We start from the raw sequence: 19,915 nt of genomic DNA, 5'->3' as shown, positions 1-19,915 counted from the left end.
TTGGGAAAAAATAAAGTCTAGGCTACAATTTCAGTGGAAAAATCCCAACACAAATGGCTCCAATCCGAAGAGGTCCTTTTGGTAGCAGATATGGGGTGCTGTTTCCTTCAGCCTCCATTTTATCCCTTGAGAAATGGGTGAAAGGGGTAGCTTGGCAGTCATGGGGGCAGAAAGATGGAGGGATTCCTCTTGATCTTCTGGGAAGGAAGCTGGCGAAAGCATCCATGACTTTGGCACTGCCATCCCCAACCTTGATCTTCTCATCCTTCCTCAAATATTTGTTCAAGAGAAGTTAATAACGTTTTAAGAGGTTTGGCAGAACGTCTTCTCAGGTCAGATTTTTCCCCAGGATAAAAGGACAATTAAGCAGATGAAGAAGGGGCAGTGTTGACCTCTGCAGGTAGTAGGCTGGGATTCCAGTTTTTGTTAAAGAAAGCAAAACCAGAATTTCTCGTGTGTTGAGTTTCTCCCTGGCAAAATTCCCACTGAGTCACCTCCTGTATGTGCAGAGGGAGCTGACAAGGCTCCAGAATTTCTTCTGGAGATGTTTTTGAGCTGACCTGGTGGTTGGAGAAGAGAGAGAGAAGGAGACTTCTGGTTTCATTTCGGGTAACATACCTTTCCATAGACTGCAGACTTAGGTGGAAATGGGGGAAGCCAGGGAGGCTGCAGAGGGTTGCAGAAGATTGCAGAAAGGACAGGACATTCACTTGGACCTTATCACTATTAATGCAAGAATGCCACACACCTCCATGAGAATTTCTTCATCTCTTTTGAAAGAACATTTGAAAAGCAATTCTCTTTTATCCAGTTAGAAGAGGACGGATGGGGGAAAAATGGAGGAGCAATTTTCTGCTGGACACTACCCCCCCGATCAGCAAATCTACTCTCAGACAAATTCCTGTCACCCCTGTCTTCTGATTCCAGATGTGTTTCTGGGGGTGCTAATTTAGAAACAATAGTCCTACATCCTTCAGGTCCTTTTTTAATGAAGTATCAAAGAACTGCTTGTAAGTTGCCAGGTTAGATAGTCCTACCAAGTCCTGTCTTAGATTCTGGAGGCTGGGTTTTGAACAGTAAATCCTGTGGTTGGTAAGAAATCCGGAAAGCATTCTTCTTCACTGTAGTTTCCTGTTTGTTTTGGAATTTGCATTTAATTCTGTTTATATAGAGAAGTGAAAGGACAGTACATACGTACCTATGAATCTGAGTACTGAACTGTCAGAGGGCAATAGGAACAGAAATGAAACTGGAATGATCTCGGCTGAAACCTGTGATGTGCCATGTATCGACGGGGCTTCTCACTGGAAATGCTTAACAGCTAAAGACAGGAAATAGCCACGATAGAAGGTTTTAACTTCAATGGCCTACATTTATCAAGAATATTTATATTTATACAGACACATATGCATACATGTACGTTATTATGTAGTTTTAGAGTAAGAGATTATTTTATATTTCATTTATATCTGGTGTAGAAGAGGTCGGAAGTCATTCTTGTTGTATTTCTGTTTTCCTTCTTCCCCTTTTCTATTTTCTAGCACTTTTGCTCTCTTTCTTTCTGTTCTGTTTCTTGATCATTAGTTTGGGTTCGTTTTTTATCTTTCTGCTTTTTAAACTTTAATAAAGCTATTATAAAAAAAAAGAATACACACACACAGTGTATATAAATATTAAAAAGCAACCCCGGAGAATAAGATTGTTGTAATCCATGCTCTTCAAAGTTGGAGTGAAGCCAGTAAATGTCATTAAAGAGCTATTGTAAGCCTCTCTTGCATTTGTTTTAACATTGTACTTAAAGAAAGATTTGGGGTGATGACATAATAAAGGTGATAGATTGATTGGTTGATTTACTTAACTCCCTGCAAAACAAAGCCATCTTCCGTGCAAAGGAAAAGCATCTTTTGCTTCTCCATTTTAATGCCTGGCTGGGCTGAACATTTGCTGTTTCTCCACCGTTTTCCACTGGCCTGTAATGATTTGGCCCAGAATTAAAAAAGCAAAACATTGCAGCTGTTGATCACCTCAAATTGGCACAAAGAGAACCTTGATCATTCAATGCGGCAATTGGATTCATTAAATCAGATCAAAGAGTCGTATTTGATCAGGATGACAAAAGGCTGCTGCCCTGTAGACCGAAGAATGGCTTTCTGAATCAGATCAGAAAATGGGACCAACTTAACCCACTTTGGGAATTAGATTCCCCCTTCCCAATCATTCTGAAAGGTGGACTCATTTAAATCAAATGAATCCAATGTTCTAAATCAAGCTGATTCGACAAATTGGATCAGACCCAGTTTGCACACCCACAAGAACAGTGTGTCAAAGCCATCACTCCTGGTGCTCCAACTCTGCTCAATTTTGTGCAAGGATGGTGACGTTTTAACCTCTAAGGCAGTGCTTCTCAACCTCAGCAACTTTAAGATGTGTGGACTTCAACTCCCAGAATTCTCCAGCCAGCCATGCTGGCTGGGGAATTCTGGGAGTTGAAGTCCACACATCTTAAAGTTGCTGAGGTTGAGAAACACTAATATAAGGGCTGCACATGTTAAGATGTTTTGCTGTAGGCTGAGGGATGTAGTGAGGCCCACAATGAAGCTGGTCAGAAGAAGAATGTTTGCAACTTTCCCATGCTTTGAGGAACTGGATTATTTGCTAGTACCTTAAGCCTGTCCAAAAACATACATACCACTTTTCCTTTTGATTTATAATCTATACATACCACTTTTCCTTTTGATTTATAATCTTCAGCTACTCCTGCTTCCATATTTCAATAGCTTGATCTTTGGGATTTGGGAGGATACCCCCCCTGCCCAAAGCTAGGGACATCTGAAAGCTGCCTGTGACTTTTAGACATTTCTACCTGAGATTGTTCAACCTGCCTTGAGGCAAGGCACAGAGACCTCCCTCCCTTTCTTCTGTGCTTCAGGACTGCGACGGTTTGGAAGAATCTCAACCCCTTTTGGGGGGAAGAATATACCCTGCATCTTCCAATGGGGTTCCACAACCTCTCTTTCTATGTCTTGGATGAAGACACCATTGGGTGAGTAGAACACAAGAAGCAGAACAAGAGAGATACAGTGATGATGATGATGATGATGATGATGATGATGATGATGATGATGATGATGGCGATGATGGCGATGGTAATGGTGATGGTGGTGATGATGATTTGTATCTCATCCAAGTGACTCTGGGTGGCTCACCATAGGTAAAAACAACAATCCAATAAAATCAAGTAAAAACCCCCCAATATACAGACCTATAAGAGCCATTCACAATCATTTTAAAACAAAAGTAGTCATGATCAGTGGCAGAATCCATCCTTACGTCAGCTCAACACAACTGTGGTAAGAGCTCCCCACCATTGCCACCCTCCAGGCATGGCAGCAGAGCCATGTCTTCAGGGCCTTCCTAAAGGCTGCGAGGGTTGGGGCCCATCTAAGGTCCGGGGAGATGATGTTCCACAGGATGAGCACCATGGCCGAAAAGGCTCTCTTCATGGTCCCACCAGATGACACTCTTTCATAGATGGGACCTGTAACATGCCTCTCCTGCCAGTCCTGATGGAATGGGTAGATGTAACCAGGGAGAGGTGGTCCCCCAAATAATACATACTGTGGCTGGTAAGCATAACATATGCAATGCCACCACTCTATGTTGGGTGTGGACCAGCAGATGAAAAAAGTAGATCTTTACCCAGAAAGCCTACAATCCCAAGATAAGAAGGGGTGTGGATGGAAGTAGACCCAACAGAGCATGTGGCCAACTGTCAAGTCACACCTTTGATGGTGACTCTGATCTCTCTTTGATTTCAGGTGCTCATCATTGGACAGCCATCATTCTAATTTCCATTTCCCACAATGCCCAAAGTTGTCTCCATTTCCCATAAGCCTCTAAGGCAGCAGCAGTCAGGGGCCACCAGACAGAGGGACACTGGTGTCAACCTGTTGCAGTAACAGAACACTTGTGTGAGACGATGCCCAGCTCAGCACCGTACAGGGAATATACAGGGAATACCTTTAGGCTGAGATAAATCCTGTAGGGTAGTAGAGAGTCATGAAAACAGATGAATGGAAAAGAAGGTAGTTCCTTGTGTACAACACCTTCCACCTTAATTTCACGGACCCATCCATTCATGTCAGCGTCTTGCTTCCCTGTTCAAAGCTGCAGAGAATAATTCAGGAAATCTCCAGAATCCAAGTTTGACAGCCAAGCTTTGAGTGGAAATTTCTGTTTTCTTTTGGGCACACTGAATTGCTTCAGTGGGTAAGCCAAGGTGGCTGATGTCATCAGGTGGGAGTGCTGAGGAAATAATCTGGATTGTCTAACCAGGAAACCCTGTTGCTTCTTTCGCAGTGCAAGCCTACCTATTATTTCCGTTAGGCTGAGAAATTTTCCAGGAATGTTCTTCCATCCTCCTTCAGTTAGAGAAAAAGTATGGCATATCTTTTTAAGGAGAAGAGAAATTCTGAGACATTCTCCTGGGTGGACACTAGATCTTCTAGCATGTATTTAGTGACAAGCTGGCTGTGTATCAGTGTCCCGTCTTTTTCTGTGCAATTCTGTTTCCACATTGGCTTGGTATCTCAAGGAAACATGAGGAAACTCTTCTCTTGAGGCTGTTTCAGTCGTGGTCCTGTTGTCATTATGGAAGAAAAGTCCCACCTGGAGAAATCTGAGATGTTGCCCCCCACCGTACCCATTTCTCTGCCTACAAACCTGGTGAAGAATTTCCAAAGGTCATTTGGGCCCAGGTGAAGAACAACTTGGACAGTTGGAAGAAATCTGTCATGACCTCTGTACTGTTGAGCACTGTATGAAGGACTGTGGTCACCTAAGCAGCATAGCGAGATTGACACAGTTGCAATTATACAGTGCCCTCCTGTCAGCCTTGCAAGGTAGTGCAGACAAGAAGCACACCCAGAAGTACTAGTTCTAATTTTATTGTAAAGTTACATTAACAGAATCTTGCAAGTCTGAAAGTACATCTCTCCCCCCTCATCTTTATAGTCCAAGAAACTAGGGAGGGTCCCTTCTGAGACTTTTGCCACTCCCCCATTCCTTCTGCAGGCTCAGCTGCCACTTATCTGACCGTTGCCTAGTCTGCGGCTCTTCCTCCTATCTCGCAAGGTCATTCTCACATACCATTACATCTCCCCAGGGAGACATGGCAGCAGTTCCCTGGTGTCCCTACCAAAGGTTATTGATTCCCAGAATTTAAAAAAAAAAAAAATCCTTGGCTAGCAAAGAACAGGGCAATAGCAACAGGCTTCAGCCAGTCTGCTCTTGGATAATAATTGGTAATTACCAGCAAAAAACAAGCCAGCTGGGCTGGTTAGCCTGTTTTTTGTTGGCAAGCAAGAAATAAGAGGGGGGGTTCACAGTATCTGAACATGTGCAATGGAATCTCTACACAAATCCCCATAGCAGCCTCACGATGCAAACATGCAAAGGACAGACTTGCACAGTGACATCATTAGCTGTTCTGTTTTGTTGCAGAACCTCCTCCAACCACCCAATTCTTCTCCCCAGTGGGAAAAGGAAGGTGATATAAGCAGTTGCTAGTGAAGGGAGGAGAGAGGGGGAGAGGGAGGAGGGAGGCTGAATTGCCACTGATATTTGCAAAGTGAAATCTGTACATCTGGTCCTGAGCAACCTAAGGGAAGGGAAAAGAAGTTCAGGTAAGAGGCATCAGTCAGTCCAGTTAGCTTTAGAATGGAAGAAGGAAGAAATGAATACCTTTTCATTTTCCTTCTTGGGCAAAATGTTGTGGTCTCAGGTATCTCTTTTGGCTTCCTTCTCTGCAGACATGATGATGTCATTGGCAAAATCGCCCTGAGCAAAGAGGAGATTTCATCTCAGGCAAGAGGTAAGTGTTTTGGGACACCCCTAAAGGTAGCTGCACTTGATGACAGCATCTAGTGGTCCTTGGTTGAACTTGCAATGCGGAGCAGAGTTTGCTCTGGTGAGCATTTGGATGGAAGACCACGCAATCCAAGGCTGGAGGCCAAAGTAGAAAATTGAAGATGATGGGAAACCATTTCTGTGCTGTGGCAAAGAAAACGATGCTGTAAAAATAATAAGTTGACATTACAATCATATATGGGCAGATTTTTTCCCCATCCTGGTGCCCCTCTGTTATGTAGATGATGAACCCAATGCATCTGGGTTGTCTCCTCTTTGTGGGATCTTGGCTGGTCAAAATAGATCCATTGATCTTAGATTTTTTTCCGGATGGTTTCTACTGTTGGTTTTGGTGAAATTAAACCACCTTTCTAGGATCCACTTTCTGCTAGAAGCTAGTGACCCCTAACGTTAGACTACTGCTGGACAGCATCCAGCAAGCCCCTCTGTAAAACATGTCCCATTTTTAAAACAAGTTCTTCATTTCTTCTCCCCATCCAACCTTTCTTCCATCTTGTTACACATCTTTTCTAACAGCCACAATCTGATTTCCTTCCCCTGTTGGGTGTCCCTTCTGGAAAGGATCCTTCTTGTTGGTGTTTGCTTTTCTTGGACAGCTCCCTGAAATTAAGTTGCATCATTGCAAACGAAGCAATTCATGCACCAGGGTGCTGACCTTGGAGTCAAAAGGAACGGGAAGGATGTGTTGGGCAGATTCTCTGCAACTGTGGGAAGGGGGAACTCGCCAAGGGTGAGCTGAAAGAGAAGCCAGGCGTGTCCTAATTCCACTTTGTGGCAGGAATCGATCGCTGGATCAACCTGAGCCCTGTGGACCCCAACGAGGAGGTGCAGGGAGAAATCTCACTGGAGTTGCAGGTGGTGGAGGAAGCTCACCAGAGGCTACTCTGCTGCCATGTCCTCGAAGCCAGGTAAAGCAGGAGGAGGAAGGTTGATCTGCAGATGGAGTGAGAAACTGGCTGCTTTCCTTGGGAATAATCCGGTTGGTGGGGAGGTCATGCTGGCAGTAGGCTGTCCTTCTCTCTTTTTGACTCCCCTTGGTCTCTTTTTCATTTATGGTCACCCACCCCTCTCTCTTTCTCCAATAACCCTTGTGCTTCTCCTAAGAAAATCTTTGCTGGATCTCAACCAGCCTTCTATGTGGTAGAGTACCCCACGAGATGCATTTGGAAGCTCACCAACCTAGACTAGAAGACAAAGGCTATCTTTTCCTGCTGCTTCTCAGGAACCAAGACAGAAGGCCTGTGATTCAGGAGGAAGGAAAGAACCATCGATATTTGTAGCCACTGAGACCCAGATTCTCCATGGACAGATCCAGCCCCCCTTTTCAAAGCATCTGAATTGGCTTGCTTCCTCCTATTTCCTGGTAGCCACTTCTGTAGTTTTGACCCATGGACTCTGGGGAAAAGTCTCCCTTTCTGTAAGCCACAAATCTCCTTACACTATTCTCATTGGATGAGCTCTTGTTCAACTTCTCTCTCTCCGTGATCCCCCCTTTCTGTTCCTTCCATCTCCTCCCCTTCCCTCCTTCCTTAATGACCGGCCAGATTCTCCTTCCAGAGGTCTTAACTGATCTCTTGCAGGAAAGTTTTGAAATTAACTGGGGCCCTTTTGAGAATCAACTTGAGTGGGACAATCTGCCAGCTCTTCTTTTCAAATTGAGAGAAGCGATCTGGGAGGTGTGAGGCCTTCTTGTGCCACCCCCACCAGTGAAAATACAGAAGGTGCTGTAATAGAAAGGTGTTGTGGCTGCTGAAATGGAGTGTGATTTTTCTTTTTCTTTGCAGTCTCCCTTAGAAAGTGAGATAATTAACAGTTTATGATTAAAAAAAAAGCTGTGAACATTTTTGGCAGTGCAAGAGGTGGGAGAAAGAACTGAAAGTTAATTGTAAATGTCTTTGGTTTGACTGAACTTCTGATGTAGATAAAACTTCACTTTCCACCAGTAGCTTGCAACTGATGACGCTAATGGAAATGACCCCAGGATTCTCCATCATTCTAGTTCAGTAAGCTAAAATATACATAACATTCTTACATCAAAACTTATCCCTCTTCGCTGCTATTTTGCTTCTTCCTGTCCTTTGGAAGTTATGTAATTTCTGTTATATTCAAACTGGAAAACGGTGGTTAACAGCTTCCAAACAAACTAGGATCCATATCCTGTTTGTGAATAACTGATAATTCTTGGTTTGTAATGCAACAGAAAATTATGGTTCACCAGGTTGTCACTGGAATGAATCTTCAGTGGCATATCCATTGATGATTGCCTTATTTATGGAAAATAAATGATGCCTATCCTGATGTTATTTTTCTCTTTTTTTCCCACCTACTTGATGTTAAATGTTCCATAGATCCCAGCTTTCATAGCCCATGAAACGCACTGCATTTCAAAACTGTAGAGTTATCTGTTTTATAGGGGGTGGCTGCTAAGGAAAGGTGTCTGCTATTTAAATCCACAAGGAAAATTAATCTCAAAAATCAAAGCCAGTCAAAAATCAGGCCAACGATTTTTCTGTTGCTTGAGAAGTTGACTAAGGAACCCACCAAGACCCAAGATGATGATAGGACCCGAAACTAGAGCTGCTGAACTTTGGTTCCCCAGGAACTGAGATGCAGAAAAATATTCGTTTCTTTCTCTTTCCTACTTTGATTTCTTTGAACTCAGCTTGCCAGACTGAAGTTTTCCAGAATGATGTATGAACCATCAAGTCTATGGTAGTTAGGATTCCCACCACCACGCAGCTTAGAAAATCAAGTACCCTTGACATAGATTTTGGAGATTTCCTGCATTTTTAAGCATTAATTCTGATTTATTTATTTCACATCTTAACAAACTAATCTTTAATCTTTAAAAAAGAGAAACTTTAAAAAATACAAACTAAAAATACAAACTAAGAAGGAAAAGAAAAGAAAATCTATCTTATATTTCATACTTATCAATAGTCGGTGGTTTACCAATGAATTCATTGCTATAATATAAACAATATATTATTGTAAAATATCACAGAATCTCTGCCATAATAACATATATTACTGCATCCTTTGATTGGTGGAAAATATTGCCTTTTCCGAAATAGAGAGATCACACATTTCCAACAACCATTCCTTGACATCTGAAATAATTTCATTTTTCCTATTTCTTAATATAATTCTTTTTACCACCCCCCATGCTTGAGACATCCACAATTCCTGAAGAACAGTCCAATTCCAAAGCTTTAGCATATCATTCAACATTATATTAACATTGTGAACATTTAAAGATTTCCCCATAAATCTACAAATATACATTAACACACAGTCCCCGAAAGATACTAAATGATCTCATGACTGTATCTAGGGGGTCAGGGAGCCCTCAAATTTCTTACACCTCCAGCATAAAAAATCAGTGTCCATCCTTTCCAATACATTCTTTGGGGAGACCAATACACCCTAAATACAATTTCCTGCGTTTTTTGGTTGCGAAGAATCACTGCGGCAAGACCAATGTCTCTTTATGTAAGTTGCAGATGGGTGCTTTGGAAGTGCCACCTCGTGAGGACTAAGCCATGAGCTTCTAGATTAGGAAGAAAACTGTGATGCTCTAAGCGGCCTCTGATTGAGGTCCTTTTGGATCACTCCTCCTCAGAACCAAGGTGGAAACCAGTGGGCACCTAGGCAATTGACTAGCCAAAGAGTGGGGAACTGACTGTGATGCTTGGCAGAAAGAAGATGAGTGCAGTCAAGGATGGATGTTAGGGCATAATATTTGTTTTATTTATTTTATTTTTTATTTATTATTAAATGTATATGCCACCCATCTCTCCCATATTTATCAGGGTTAGGATTGTAAGGGTCAAAAATCCACCTCGGTTCCTCGTGTCACCTTGTTTTTACTGTGGGCTGCATTCTCCAAAGGTTCCGAAGGAAATGTGTCATGTTCCAATAAAGATGACTGAACTCTATAGATCTGTCCTCTGTCTTGGGGAAGTGGGAAACACTTTCAATTCCAAGTGTATGCTGATCTCACTGGCCTTTTTTTTTTTAAATCTCCCTTAGGGATTCCATACAAACACACCCAAGATTTTCCCCCCCTATTTTTACAAAGCTATGGAATGTTCTGTCATATATCTCAACAACAACCCAATGTTGGATATATATTGGTTTTAATTCAGTACCCGAGTCTGCTCTTAAAAGAAGGTCTCCCCATGGTGGGCATAGGCCCATCAGGTGTTGACTCAGAGTTGGGTCTTCTCGGTAGCTGCCCTGGACTTCTGGAATGCCATCGTTGGTGGGTTGAGGGAATCAACATCTTTGGCAGCTCTGCAAACTCCATTAAAACAGGCTTTTCATTGTTGGCTCTTTCAGTTTTGGTATTAATGTCAATTAAGATTGAATTAATTAAGATTTGAATGTGGGCTTGTGTTTTTATTGAACAGTTGAGAGATGTTGGTAGTCCATGGAGAGTTTGAGATCTTCTAAACACTGGATTTAAGAAATCACTTTTGCAAAGTTCCCATAAGTCAGCTCAATTCCCACCCCACCCCACCCTGAAATACTTCCTGGTTTTGATCTGCTCTTTCCTTCTTCCCCTTAGAGATCTAGCACCACGTGATCTCTCGGGCACTTCAGATCCCTTTGCCCGCGTACTGTTTAATGGGCAGATCCTGGAAACAGCTGTGAGTATCTTTGGATAAACTTTGCATGTTAGGGCAGAGATGTTAGGTAGCTTTTAATGGGAGAGAAATGTAAAATTGATCACAATGATTAAAGCCAGGGAAGAGATCTGCTGACCAGGCAAAGCCACAGCTTTAAGAAGGAGTTATAGGCCAAGATGCCCAGTATATTTCCCAGTAAAAATATTATAGAACAAGTCCTCCAAGGTTCTGCTGACATGTTTTCTCCAACCTAGACATCTTCCAGATGAGTAGTTTTCAACTCCCAGAACTCTTAGCAATGGCCCTGCTGAAATCCACACATCTGCCTGGCACCCAGGTTGACAGAGATGGAAGTAGATTCTTTAAGGAACATTCATAATTATGTATTAATTATTTTGTTGACCACGTTTTACTACTTCAATTAAAAAAATAAACAAAGCAGGGAACAATGAAAAACGACTGGCCCTTCAGGGAAAAGCAATTGAAGCATAAGCAATTCCATTAAAATCCTCTAAACCAGTGATTCTCAAGCATGTTGGTCTCAGGACCCCTTTACATTCTTAAAAATGATTGACGACCCCAAAGAGCTTTTGTTTATGTGGGTTATATCTAGCGATATTTACTATATTAGAAATTAAAATTGAGACATTTTAAAATATTTATTTATTTGACTTTGTGGACTCCCTGAAAGGGTCTCAGGGGCCCCCAGGGATTCCCAGACCACACTTTGAGAACCACTGCTTAAAACCATTGAGGTCACCCTTGCAAGGTAGACTAGACAAGAATCACATCCAGAAGTGCTAGCTCTATCTTTATTGGAAGATTACAGTAATGGAATCTTGCAAGTCTGAAAGTACATCTCTCCCCGCTCACCTTTACAGTCCAATGAACTAGGGAGGGTCCCTTCTGAGACCTTTGCCATGTCCCTATTCCTTCTGCGGGCTCAGCTGCTGCTTATCTGACTGTTGCCTAGTCTGCGGCTCTTCCTCCTGTCTCCCAAGGTCATTCTCTCATACCATTACATCGATACCCCTCGATATGTTTAAAATCATCAAAAAGCGAAGACTGAGAAGCATACGGAACTAGATCAGAAGTCACAAAAGCCCTAGCTAAACAAATATTGGGGTGAACTGATTTGTCTTAAGCTGGTGCCAAATACTTAAAAAGCTTGGTAACTGCCGCACAACTGGGTACTTGTAGCAAAATTGCTCTGTGTTAGGTTTATTTATTTATTTATATTTCAAATTTGTCACCACCCATCCCACTGCAGAGTGACTCTGGGCGGTTAGCAAAGCGCTGGAAAATGCAATGGCCTTGAGAGGAGATCCCCTTAGTAGGCTGGTACATAAGTATTCCTCAACTGATAATACTTTCATATATAAATAGCCAACTGAAAGCTTACCTGTTATCAACAAAAAGACCTACCTGTTTTCTGGATCACAAGAACCCTGTTAAAACAAGAATCAGAAAGTCTCAGCTTTGATGGATGCAAGGGTACACTGGTTCTAAATGGAAAATAATTCCATTGCTGGAATGTTCAATCTCCCATTCCATTCATCTCAATAAATCTTGCTAAAGAAAACTCTGTAAGAATGACTTTGGGTTTTAGGCAGCTGCCAGAGTCTGATAACAAGACAACAGGCAATCTTTTAGATCTCCTAAGTCATATAAGGCTTCATATGTCATAGCAAATATTCAATTCAGCTTGGTAGCAATGTGACAGCTTGTGTATTACTTTTGCAATCGGCTACCCTTTTTGGCAACGGTGACTTGCAAGACAATCTCAAGAGTGGTCTCCACAGAATGCAGAGAAGCTGGCCTCCTGCAAATTGAAGGGCGAGCCCCCCACATGATCTGGGATTCGAAAATGTTTCAGTCGAATGTATTGTTATATTGTTGATTCCACTCTACACTGTGTTGTATTGTTCTGCTTTGCTTGCATGGTGCTTAGCTATAGGGACCTATCAGATTAAAAGACTAAAACTTTCCAGGAATGGTTGTTGACTCTACACAGAGAGCAGTCACATTCTTAGAAAATGTAGCTGGTGAAACCCTGGAGTCCAAGGCTTCATTTGGAAAAGCAGGTAGACACAGAGGACGGCTTTAAGTAGAAAGCTCACCTTACTCTGTCTTGTGACTCTTCAGATTATCAAGAAGACCCGTTTCCCACGTTGGGAAGAAATGTTGGAGTTCGTCCTGGAAGAGGGAGCTGACTCCGAGACTCCCCTTGTTGTAGAAGTCTGGGACTGGGATATGGTGGGCAAGAATGACTTCCTGGGGCAGGTAAGGAAAAAGGAGGGCCCACCAAAGGATGAAGGAGGCTGACCCTTGGGTTGAACTTAACCAAGCACCCAACCAACCTGGGAGAATGTCCAACCTGGGAGACCTGGGAGAAGGAGACCTGTAAGAATGTCCAGCCCACACAACTCTTTAGCTTACAGGTTGGCATGCCACCCACAAGCCCCATTTTTTGCAGCACCCCATATTTCTTCCAATCATAACTGCTGAAAATCAGTCAACTGGTTTCTGAATTATGTGGTTTTGGGGGTTGCACAATTCTTTGAACCATCAACTCACCCAGTTGGATAGGGGCATGCCACACACTAAGCCACCACCTCCCTGAAAAATCGAACAGAGATTAAAACTAATCCATTTTAGCATGTTGGGTAAATGCAGCTGCTGTGCCAGTTCCTGACTTGAGTCAGTGTGCCATATGAATGCTGGCTGTCCTGAATCTCTAAGCTGAATGGTGGAACTGAGCATCATCAAGCTGTCTTTTACAATGGTCTCTTTAAAATGGACCAGCAGAGTTGCCAAAATCTGTAAGGCAGATCCTCAGATGCCATATCTGTAAACCAGTTTTCCCAAATATGATATCAGCTCCCATAAGAACCCAACAGGAAGGCCGTTGACCCACTGGTTGGGGGATTATGGGAATTAAAGTCTGGAAAGGAGCATTTGCTTTGGGTACTCTTCTGGGACACATGATGTATTCAGATTTCTTGCCCATCTTGTTTTCTTTATAGGAGGAATCCATAACCATAATCCTCAATAGTGTTGCATATACAGACTTCCCAAATCTTGGGCGAGGCCCCCAGACCCAAACATTTCCAATGATAGTGCCAGATTGTCACTTTTATTGGGAATTTGGGAAATACACTGAAAGTTTGTATAGCAATTGTTTCACAACATTTTGAAGCTTCAATCAGACAAGCTTTTGTCCTAGCTCCACCCACTTTTTAATTATTTGTTAGATTGTTCTCTTGTCTTTTTCTTCAGAACTTCAAGGTGGCATTTATAGTTCTCCCTCCTGCTATTTTTCCCACAAGAACAATCCTGTTGGGTGCCTTAGGCTGACAGAGAGAGAGATCCTGGCCCAACATCATTCAGTGAACTTTCATGGCTGAGGAGAGACCTAGAAGCTGGGTCTCCCTGTTCCTAATCCAGCACCTTCACCACTTCACCACAGTGGCTAATGGGCTGAGAGTGAGGGACTGGCCAGAGTCCTCCAGGGAGATTCCATGGTTGAGGAAGCACTAGAACTCAGGTCTCCCTACTTCTAGGTGAACATTTCCACCACTTTCTTGCCTTTGTGACTCATCTAAGGTTGAATCTGCTCCAGCATGGAAGATGCAATTGAATCAACATCGCATGTTCTGTTGAGTTGTCCGCCGCACCATATCTGGAATTCACATCACTTCTCTTAGTTAATCATTCTGGCTATTCTATGGGAGAGAGTGCATTCTTCTTAGCCAATAAATACGCCAACATCTCAAAAAAAATAAATTGTTCAGTCGTGATGGCTATAAGGAAATACCATACATAAGATTTGATAGATTATTTTCCACCTTATATGGCAATCGGGCACATATTCTAGTTTTCAATATTTGCGTTTCGGTATGTGCTGTTTTTTTTCCCTCAAGCAGCAGAAACATCTTTGATCTTGGTCTGTGACTGCAGATAAGTCAATAAAAGAAGTCAGTATTTTGTAGCTGCCATTTAACACTGATCTCTGTGTTTATCTGCATTTTTCTTGCAGGTCAAGTTCTCTCTGGGCACCGTGCAGAAGACCATTCTCAAAGGCTGGTTCCGTCTTTTTCCTCTGCCCAGTACAGGGGAAGATGCTGGGTAAATAAGAGATGGTCTCTTGATGAAGCATGCAAGGTTTGGGGTCAGAACACCCTCTGTTGACCTGCCAAAATACCCTGTTTCATTTCAGAGGTCTGTGAATTACTTTTCTACCTGCTGATCAGGGAGCTGCTCAGCCTAGTTCAGATTTAAGGAGATCTAAGGAGGGGCAGTTTTTTAAAAATAATTGTTTATCGCTTTTTAATTCATAACCAAAAGAAAAAGAAACAATAATAAAAAAATAAAAATAATAATAAAAAATAATAAAATAATGATACACTATCAAGAAGAAACATTAACAAAACAGTAACAAAAATACAACAAAGGAAATAACATCTTGGCATAGTGTATCATTATAACTGTAAATAGTTACAAATCTATATATATTTCTCTAATGCAAATATTATTCCGATGCATATATATTTCCAGTACATTTATGTGACTATCATTTTTTAAGCTACTGTATTTTGTATAAATAAGTCCCCTATTTCATTGTCCATACAAAGTCTACGTCTATAGGTAATCTGCTCATAAGTGGACACACAGTTTGGTGTTGCAGTTAAAGACGCGGGAGTAGGAGTGGGAAGATCTGAGTTCTAGATCTCCCTTAGGCACCAAGCCAGTTGGATGACTTTGGGCCTCTCAGCCCTAGGAAGAAAGTAGTAGCAAGCCATTTCTGAAAAGGTTGCCCCAAACTGTCCAGATCTGACTTTGTCCCTGTGGCCACTATGTTTCTTAAGAAGTGGGAGGTCACCATGGCTGCCCATAAGAATGTCTTTGAAATGGTCATTTCCTCTATAGCAGTGCTCCTCAACTTTATCTACTTGAAGATGTGTGGACTTCAACTCCCAGAATTCCCTAGCCAGCCATGCTGGCTGGGGAATTCTGGGAGTTGAAGTCCACACATCTTCAAGTTGTCAAGGTTGAGGAACACTGCTATAGAGGACATGATGAAGTCAATTTCTCTTTCATCCAACTGAAGAGGAACCATAGAAAACATATAGAAGAATTTTGGAGGGGATGGTAATAGGTATTAATGGGAAACAGGATGAAGGCCTTTGTTCTGTTTGCTCATTCCTACTGTATGTCAGTTCCCTTGGAGAGCCAGTTCTCAATTTTAAACTCTAGCCTTCCTTTGTAATCCTTTCCACCTTCTTCACGAAGCATAACATACAGGTGAGACTTCATGCTGGCATCATCGATTTGCCCCTCTGCTCTGCTTGCAGGGGGAAACTGGGGGCACTGAGGTTGCAGGTTCGGCTTGCTGAAGACAGGATCCTGCCTTCCAGCTACTATCAACCACTCATAGATCTTTTGGTGGAGTCTGCCTTGTGCCCCCCAGAGGTGGGTAGTTGAACAGAAGGTATATAAAGCCGAACAAACTTTGTTGGATTATTTAATGTGAGAAGAAGTGGGGGATTAAAAGGAGACATCTGTGATGGAATGTATCTATGAGGAGAAGAGTGATGTGGGAGATCAAGGCTATCAGAAGGGAGGGGTTGCATTCCAGGAGGGGAACGAGAGAAAATATAGTCCTCAAGAGGAGTGTGGGAAGCAAAAGAGGTTCAGGATAGCCACTCCCTAGAATCTCCCAGGGTATATCCACTAGTTGCTGTAGTATAAATTTAGTCTAGCAAGGTTCTGTCTATAAGATGTGAGCTAATAAAGGAAATGTATTGGACTGGACTATTTCATCATTGTTCTTGGGCTGGGCCCAACATATCCTAAGTATGCGGCAAAATGAATATGAATAAAGGAATTAATCTAAGCCATGGCTGGTTTTAACTCTGGTTTGTTGGATCATTCATGTTGGCTGGGTTTGTAGATAATGCAAAGCTGTAAATTATAGCTTAAAAACAACAATGGATTTGGATTCACACATCAGGTTAAACCTCAACCAGAAAAATTACATTAGGCTTAGCAGGATGTCTGAACCCAACCAATATAACAGGAAAATATATCAAGCTAAAATAACGATAGCTCTTCACATAAATTGCATTCATAGCCAAGGGCTGTTAGTTCCAGTTTTGTTATCAACAGGTACAATGCAAGCAGGAAAGAGCAAAGTTTTCTATATATGGATAATTTGAGATTACAGGACCTTGGAGAGTGCCCTAGGAGAGCAGGAGTTGCTCTTGAGAAGTCCATCTCAAATCTGAAGACTTAAGATGTCAAGAGCTACTCATTCTCACAAGGGATTTACATCAATAATGCACATTCAGTAATTGGTTTGATCCAATTATTATTTCAAGTCAAACCTTCATATCAGTGTGTTGGATACCTTTAAACTGATTCAAATATTTGACAGACTTTTGCATATACGCACAGATTCAACAAATCAGATAAAAATTTCTAACTGAATCAGTACGAAGTTCTGAAGCACAAAATTGAATGAAATCGCAAACTGAATTGATTCAATTATTTGAATCAAACTGAAGATTCAAATTAGAGCTTACCTGATTTGCACAGGACTATTATGGACTCATCAACATCCTCACCAAATGATTGTACTCAAGGCCCTTTTCAGCACCAGGAAGGCAAATTTAAAATACACCTAAACATAGGTGTTGTATGTTATTGATAAATAGTATGTTACTCTGCAGGAGGCAGAGGACCTGACCCCACTAGCCCTTCTGGAAGAAGTATGTTTGGTGGAGAGTCGTCAAGATGTATCCACCAAGCTTGTCAAGATTTTCCTTGGGCAGGGCCTGGTTATACCCTTTTTGGATTATCTGAATTTCCGTGAGATTTCAAGAACAAGTAAGTGGCTTCATATATCAAGTTGTATTTCAACAGAGTGACTCAGGAACCCAGCCAGAAGCTTGGCCAAGGTTGTAACCAACTACTGCATCCAATATCAAATGAACAGGGCTGTTTTGGGGGAGCCTATAGGACGTTTAGGGAGTGAATGGAAGCCTTAAAGCTAGTTTTAAATTGTGTGAAATTTAAGTAATCATAAGAGAATTTGAAACATGAGCCAAGAAAGTTACAGTGAGTGATGGGGAAGTGTTGAATTGCTTATTTTAAACACAAGATCATGGATGAGATGAGTTGGCTGCTGGTAGTGGTAGAATGCCAAATTCAATGAGAAATGATGATCATGGGCGTCACTTACTCATAATAATTAGAGGAGAAGTGTCAAATTTCTATGTTTTCTTTTTTCAGTGGATCCCAACACTCTCTTCCGCTCCAACTCTTTAGCCTCCAAATCCATGGAGCAATTCATGAAGGTGAGTGGGGAGTAGAAGAACACAGAGAGAATGATTTGGATGGGGGAGGTGGAAGCAGAAGAATCTGTCTCAAAATTGCTAGAAAGAAGTCTAAACTATGAATCACAGAACATGTTTCAACTTGAGGGTGCCAGGTTTTCATGTGGATTGATTCCTGTGCCAATTTTGGGGGGTGAGTGGGATGGGGGTAAGGCTGGATTCCAACCGAATCAGTTGCCATTGTGAAAAGAAGGGGGTACAAGCTAAGGCCACAAAGCCCTTGTGAAAATGTTTCATTGCACCCTGGATTAGTGATAATCATCATGTAATCAAACCTAGTTGCTTAGTGGCACATTATCCCATGATGTGTGTGTTCCCTGATTGGCTTGAACATCATCTAAAAAAAAAAAGATAGCTGTTTTGTAAATGAAGCCATAACATGCCTCTCTAGGGGATGTTTTTGTAGGCTTCAATAGTTCAGGAACAAAATGATGCTATTCAACCCTATTTAAAGTGGTTTCTGCAGGTTTTGAAGTATCTTTCATTCAGTCATTCAATTATAAATCATTGTAGGCAGTTCCACCCCCTGCATCTCCAGTTTGCCTGAATCCCAAGAGAGCAGACACCCTTCAGAGTGGACAATAACATGGTTTGTCACAATGAAAGGCAGTCCCGTTCTCTACCTAGGAAGCTCAAGAGTTGTCTTACCCCCTGCAAAACTTTGGAATCCCTAATTCTGATCCCCTTCACGGGGTTCTTTGGAAGACGTTGAGGTTAAAAGGGCAAAAAATGATCTAAATCTCCTTTTAATCTGTAGTAAAGATATGCACTTCATCCATCTCACTAAAAGGCAATTTTGGAGTATAATTTTCCTTTTCCTTTATTAAATGTATTTATGAAACCTATTTATATAGCCGCCCATCTCACCACAGGTGACTCTGGGCAGCATACAACAAAGCTAAAAACGACCAATACATACATTAAAAATATAAAAAGCAAAATAAAACAGAGAATAAAAGGATGTTAAAAATAAGGGAGTCGCCTCACTAATTCCTCTGTCCCCTGGGGTCCCCAGGCCTGCTGGCATAACCAAGGGACCTCAGGAAACTCAACAATGATGAGGCCAACCTCACCTCAGGAGGGAGAAGATTCCACAGTGCAGGTGCCACAGCAGAAAAGGCCCACCACCTGGGGCCTGCTGAATGTAGCTCCCTAGACGATGGAACCCATAACATGCCCTCTCTGCTGGATCTGGGAGGATGGGCAGATGAAATCGGGGAGAGGCGGTCCCTCAGATAGCCCAGCCCCATGCCATGGAGCAGCTCTTACTGCCTGTTTCTTTGTTTGACCCACATGTTTTCCTTGCCTTCCTCACCTCCCCAATCTCACGGTCCCTTCTAGGTGGTGGGAATGCCCTACCTCCACGAAGTTCTCAAAGTTCTCATTCACCGGATCTTTGAGGAGAAGAAGTATGTGGAGCTTGATCCCTGCAAGATTGAACCTAGCCGGGCCAAGTAAGGAAATAAATACATATTTATTTAATCAATTCAATGATATTTATGTCATTATCAGTTGAGTTGTATTTAATTATTTTGTGCAGGACATCACACGGGGAATAAATCCAAAATTTATTCTGATGGGCACCAGAAAAATGATCTATGCTGAAAACTATAAAACTGAGCAGGCCATACAATTTGAGAGAAGAGTTATTTTCAGTTGTTGTTTTTTCTTTTTTAAGACTTGGAGAAAAGTTTGCGTCATTGTTGGGAGGTAGCACCACAACTATTTCTAGTGATACAAACTAAGATGTTGTTGATTTACATAATTTATCCCTGACTTTCCATCCTGCAGGATAACCCAGAATTAGAGTCTGCTGCTAATATAAATGGGTGCAAATTTGTTTAATGACTCTTTTTTAAAAAAGGGAAAATCTACTGGTGCACTGGAATACTGTCTTATGGATGTGATCAGTAAAACAGCTTGACTAACCTGCATGTCGCTATCTCAGAGTCATGAATT

General features: G+C 42.0%; 1 protein-coding gene across 1 annotated transcript in view; it reads left to right on the top strand.

Moving 5' to 3' along the window:
- Positions 1-19,915, top strand: part of RASAL1 (RAS protein activator like 1) — a 50,092-nt gene that overhangs the window by 9,530 nt on the left and 20,647 nt on the right. Inside the window, exons 3-12 of the mRNA XM_088143163.1 lie at positions 2,930-3,043; positions 5,811-5,872; positions 6,707-6,836; positions 10,499-10,580; positions 12,705-12,842; positions 14,599-14,687; positions 15,914-16,031; positions 17,291-17,447; positions 17,853-17,917; positions 19,298-19,410. Coding sequence (XP_087999289.1) covers positions 2,930-3,043; positions 5,811-5,872; positions 6,707-6,836; positions 10,499-10,580; positions 12,705-12,842; positions 14,599-14,687; positions 15,914-16,031; positions 17,291-17,447; positions 17,853-17,917; positions 19,298-19,410 — 1,068 coding nt within the window. The remainder of the gene's footprint in view (positions 1-2,929; positions 3,044-5,810; positions 5,873-6,706; positions 6,837-10,498; positions 10,581-12,704; positions 12,843-14,598; positions 14,688-15,913; positions 16,032-17,290; positions 17,448-17,852; positions 17,918-19,297; positions 19,411-19,915) is intronic.

This window comes from Python bivittatus, unplaced genomic scaffold, assembly GCF_059951505.1.
Source record: "Python bivittatus isolate LINGU-HERP-01145 unplaced genomic scaffold, Pbiv_v1 ctg000280_np1212, whole genome shotgun sequence".
NCBI lineage: Eukaryota > Metazoa > Chordata > Lepidosauria > Squamata > Pythonidae > Python > Python bivittatus.
The sequence above is the reverse complement of the archived record's forward strand: the minus strand, read 5'-3'. Positions and strand labels throughout refer to the sequence as shown.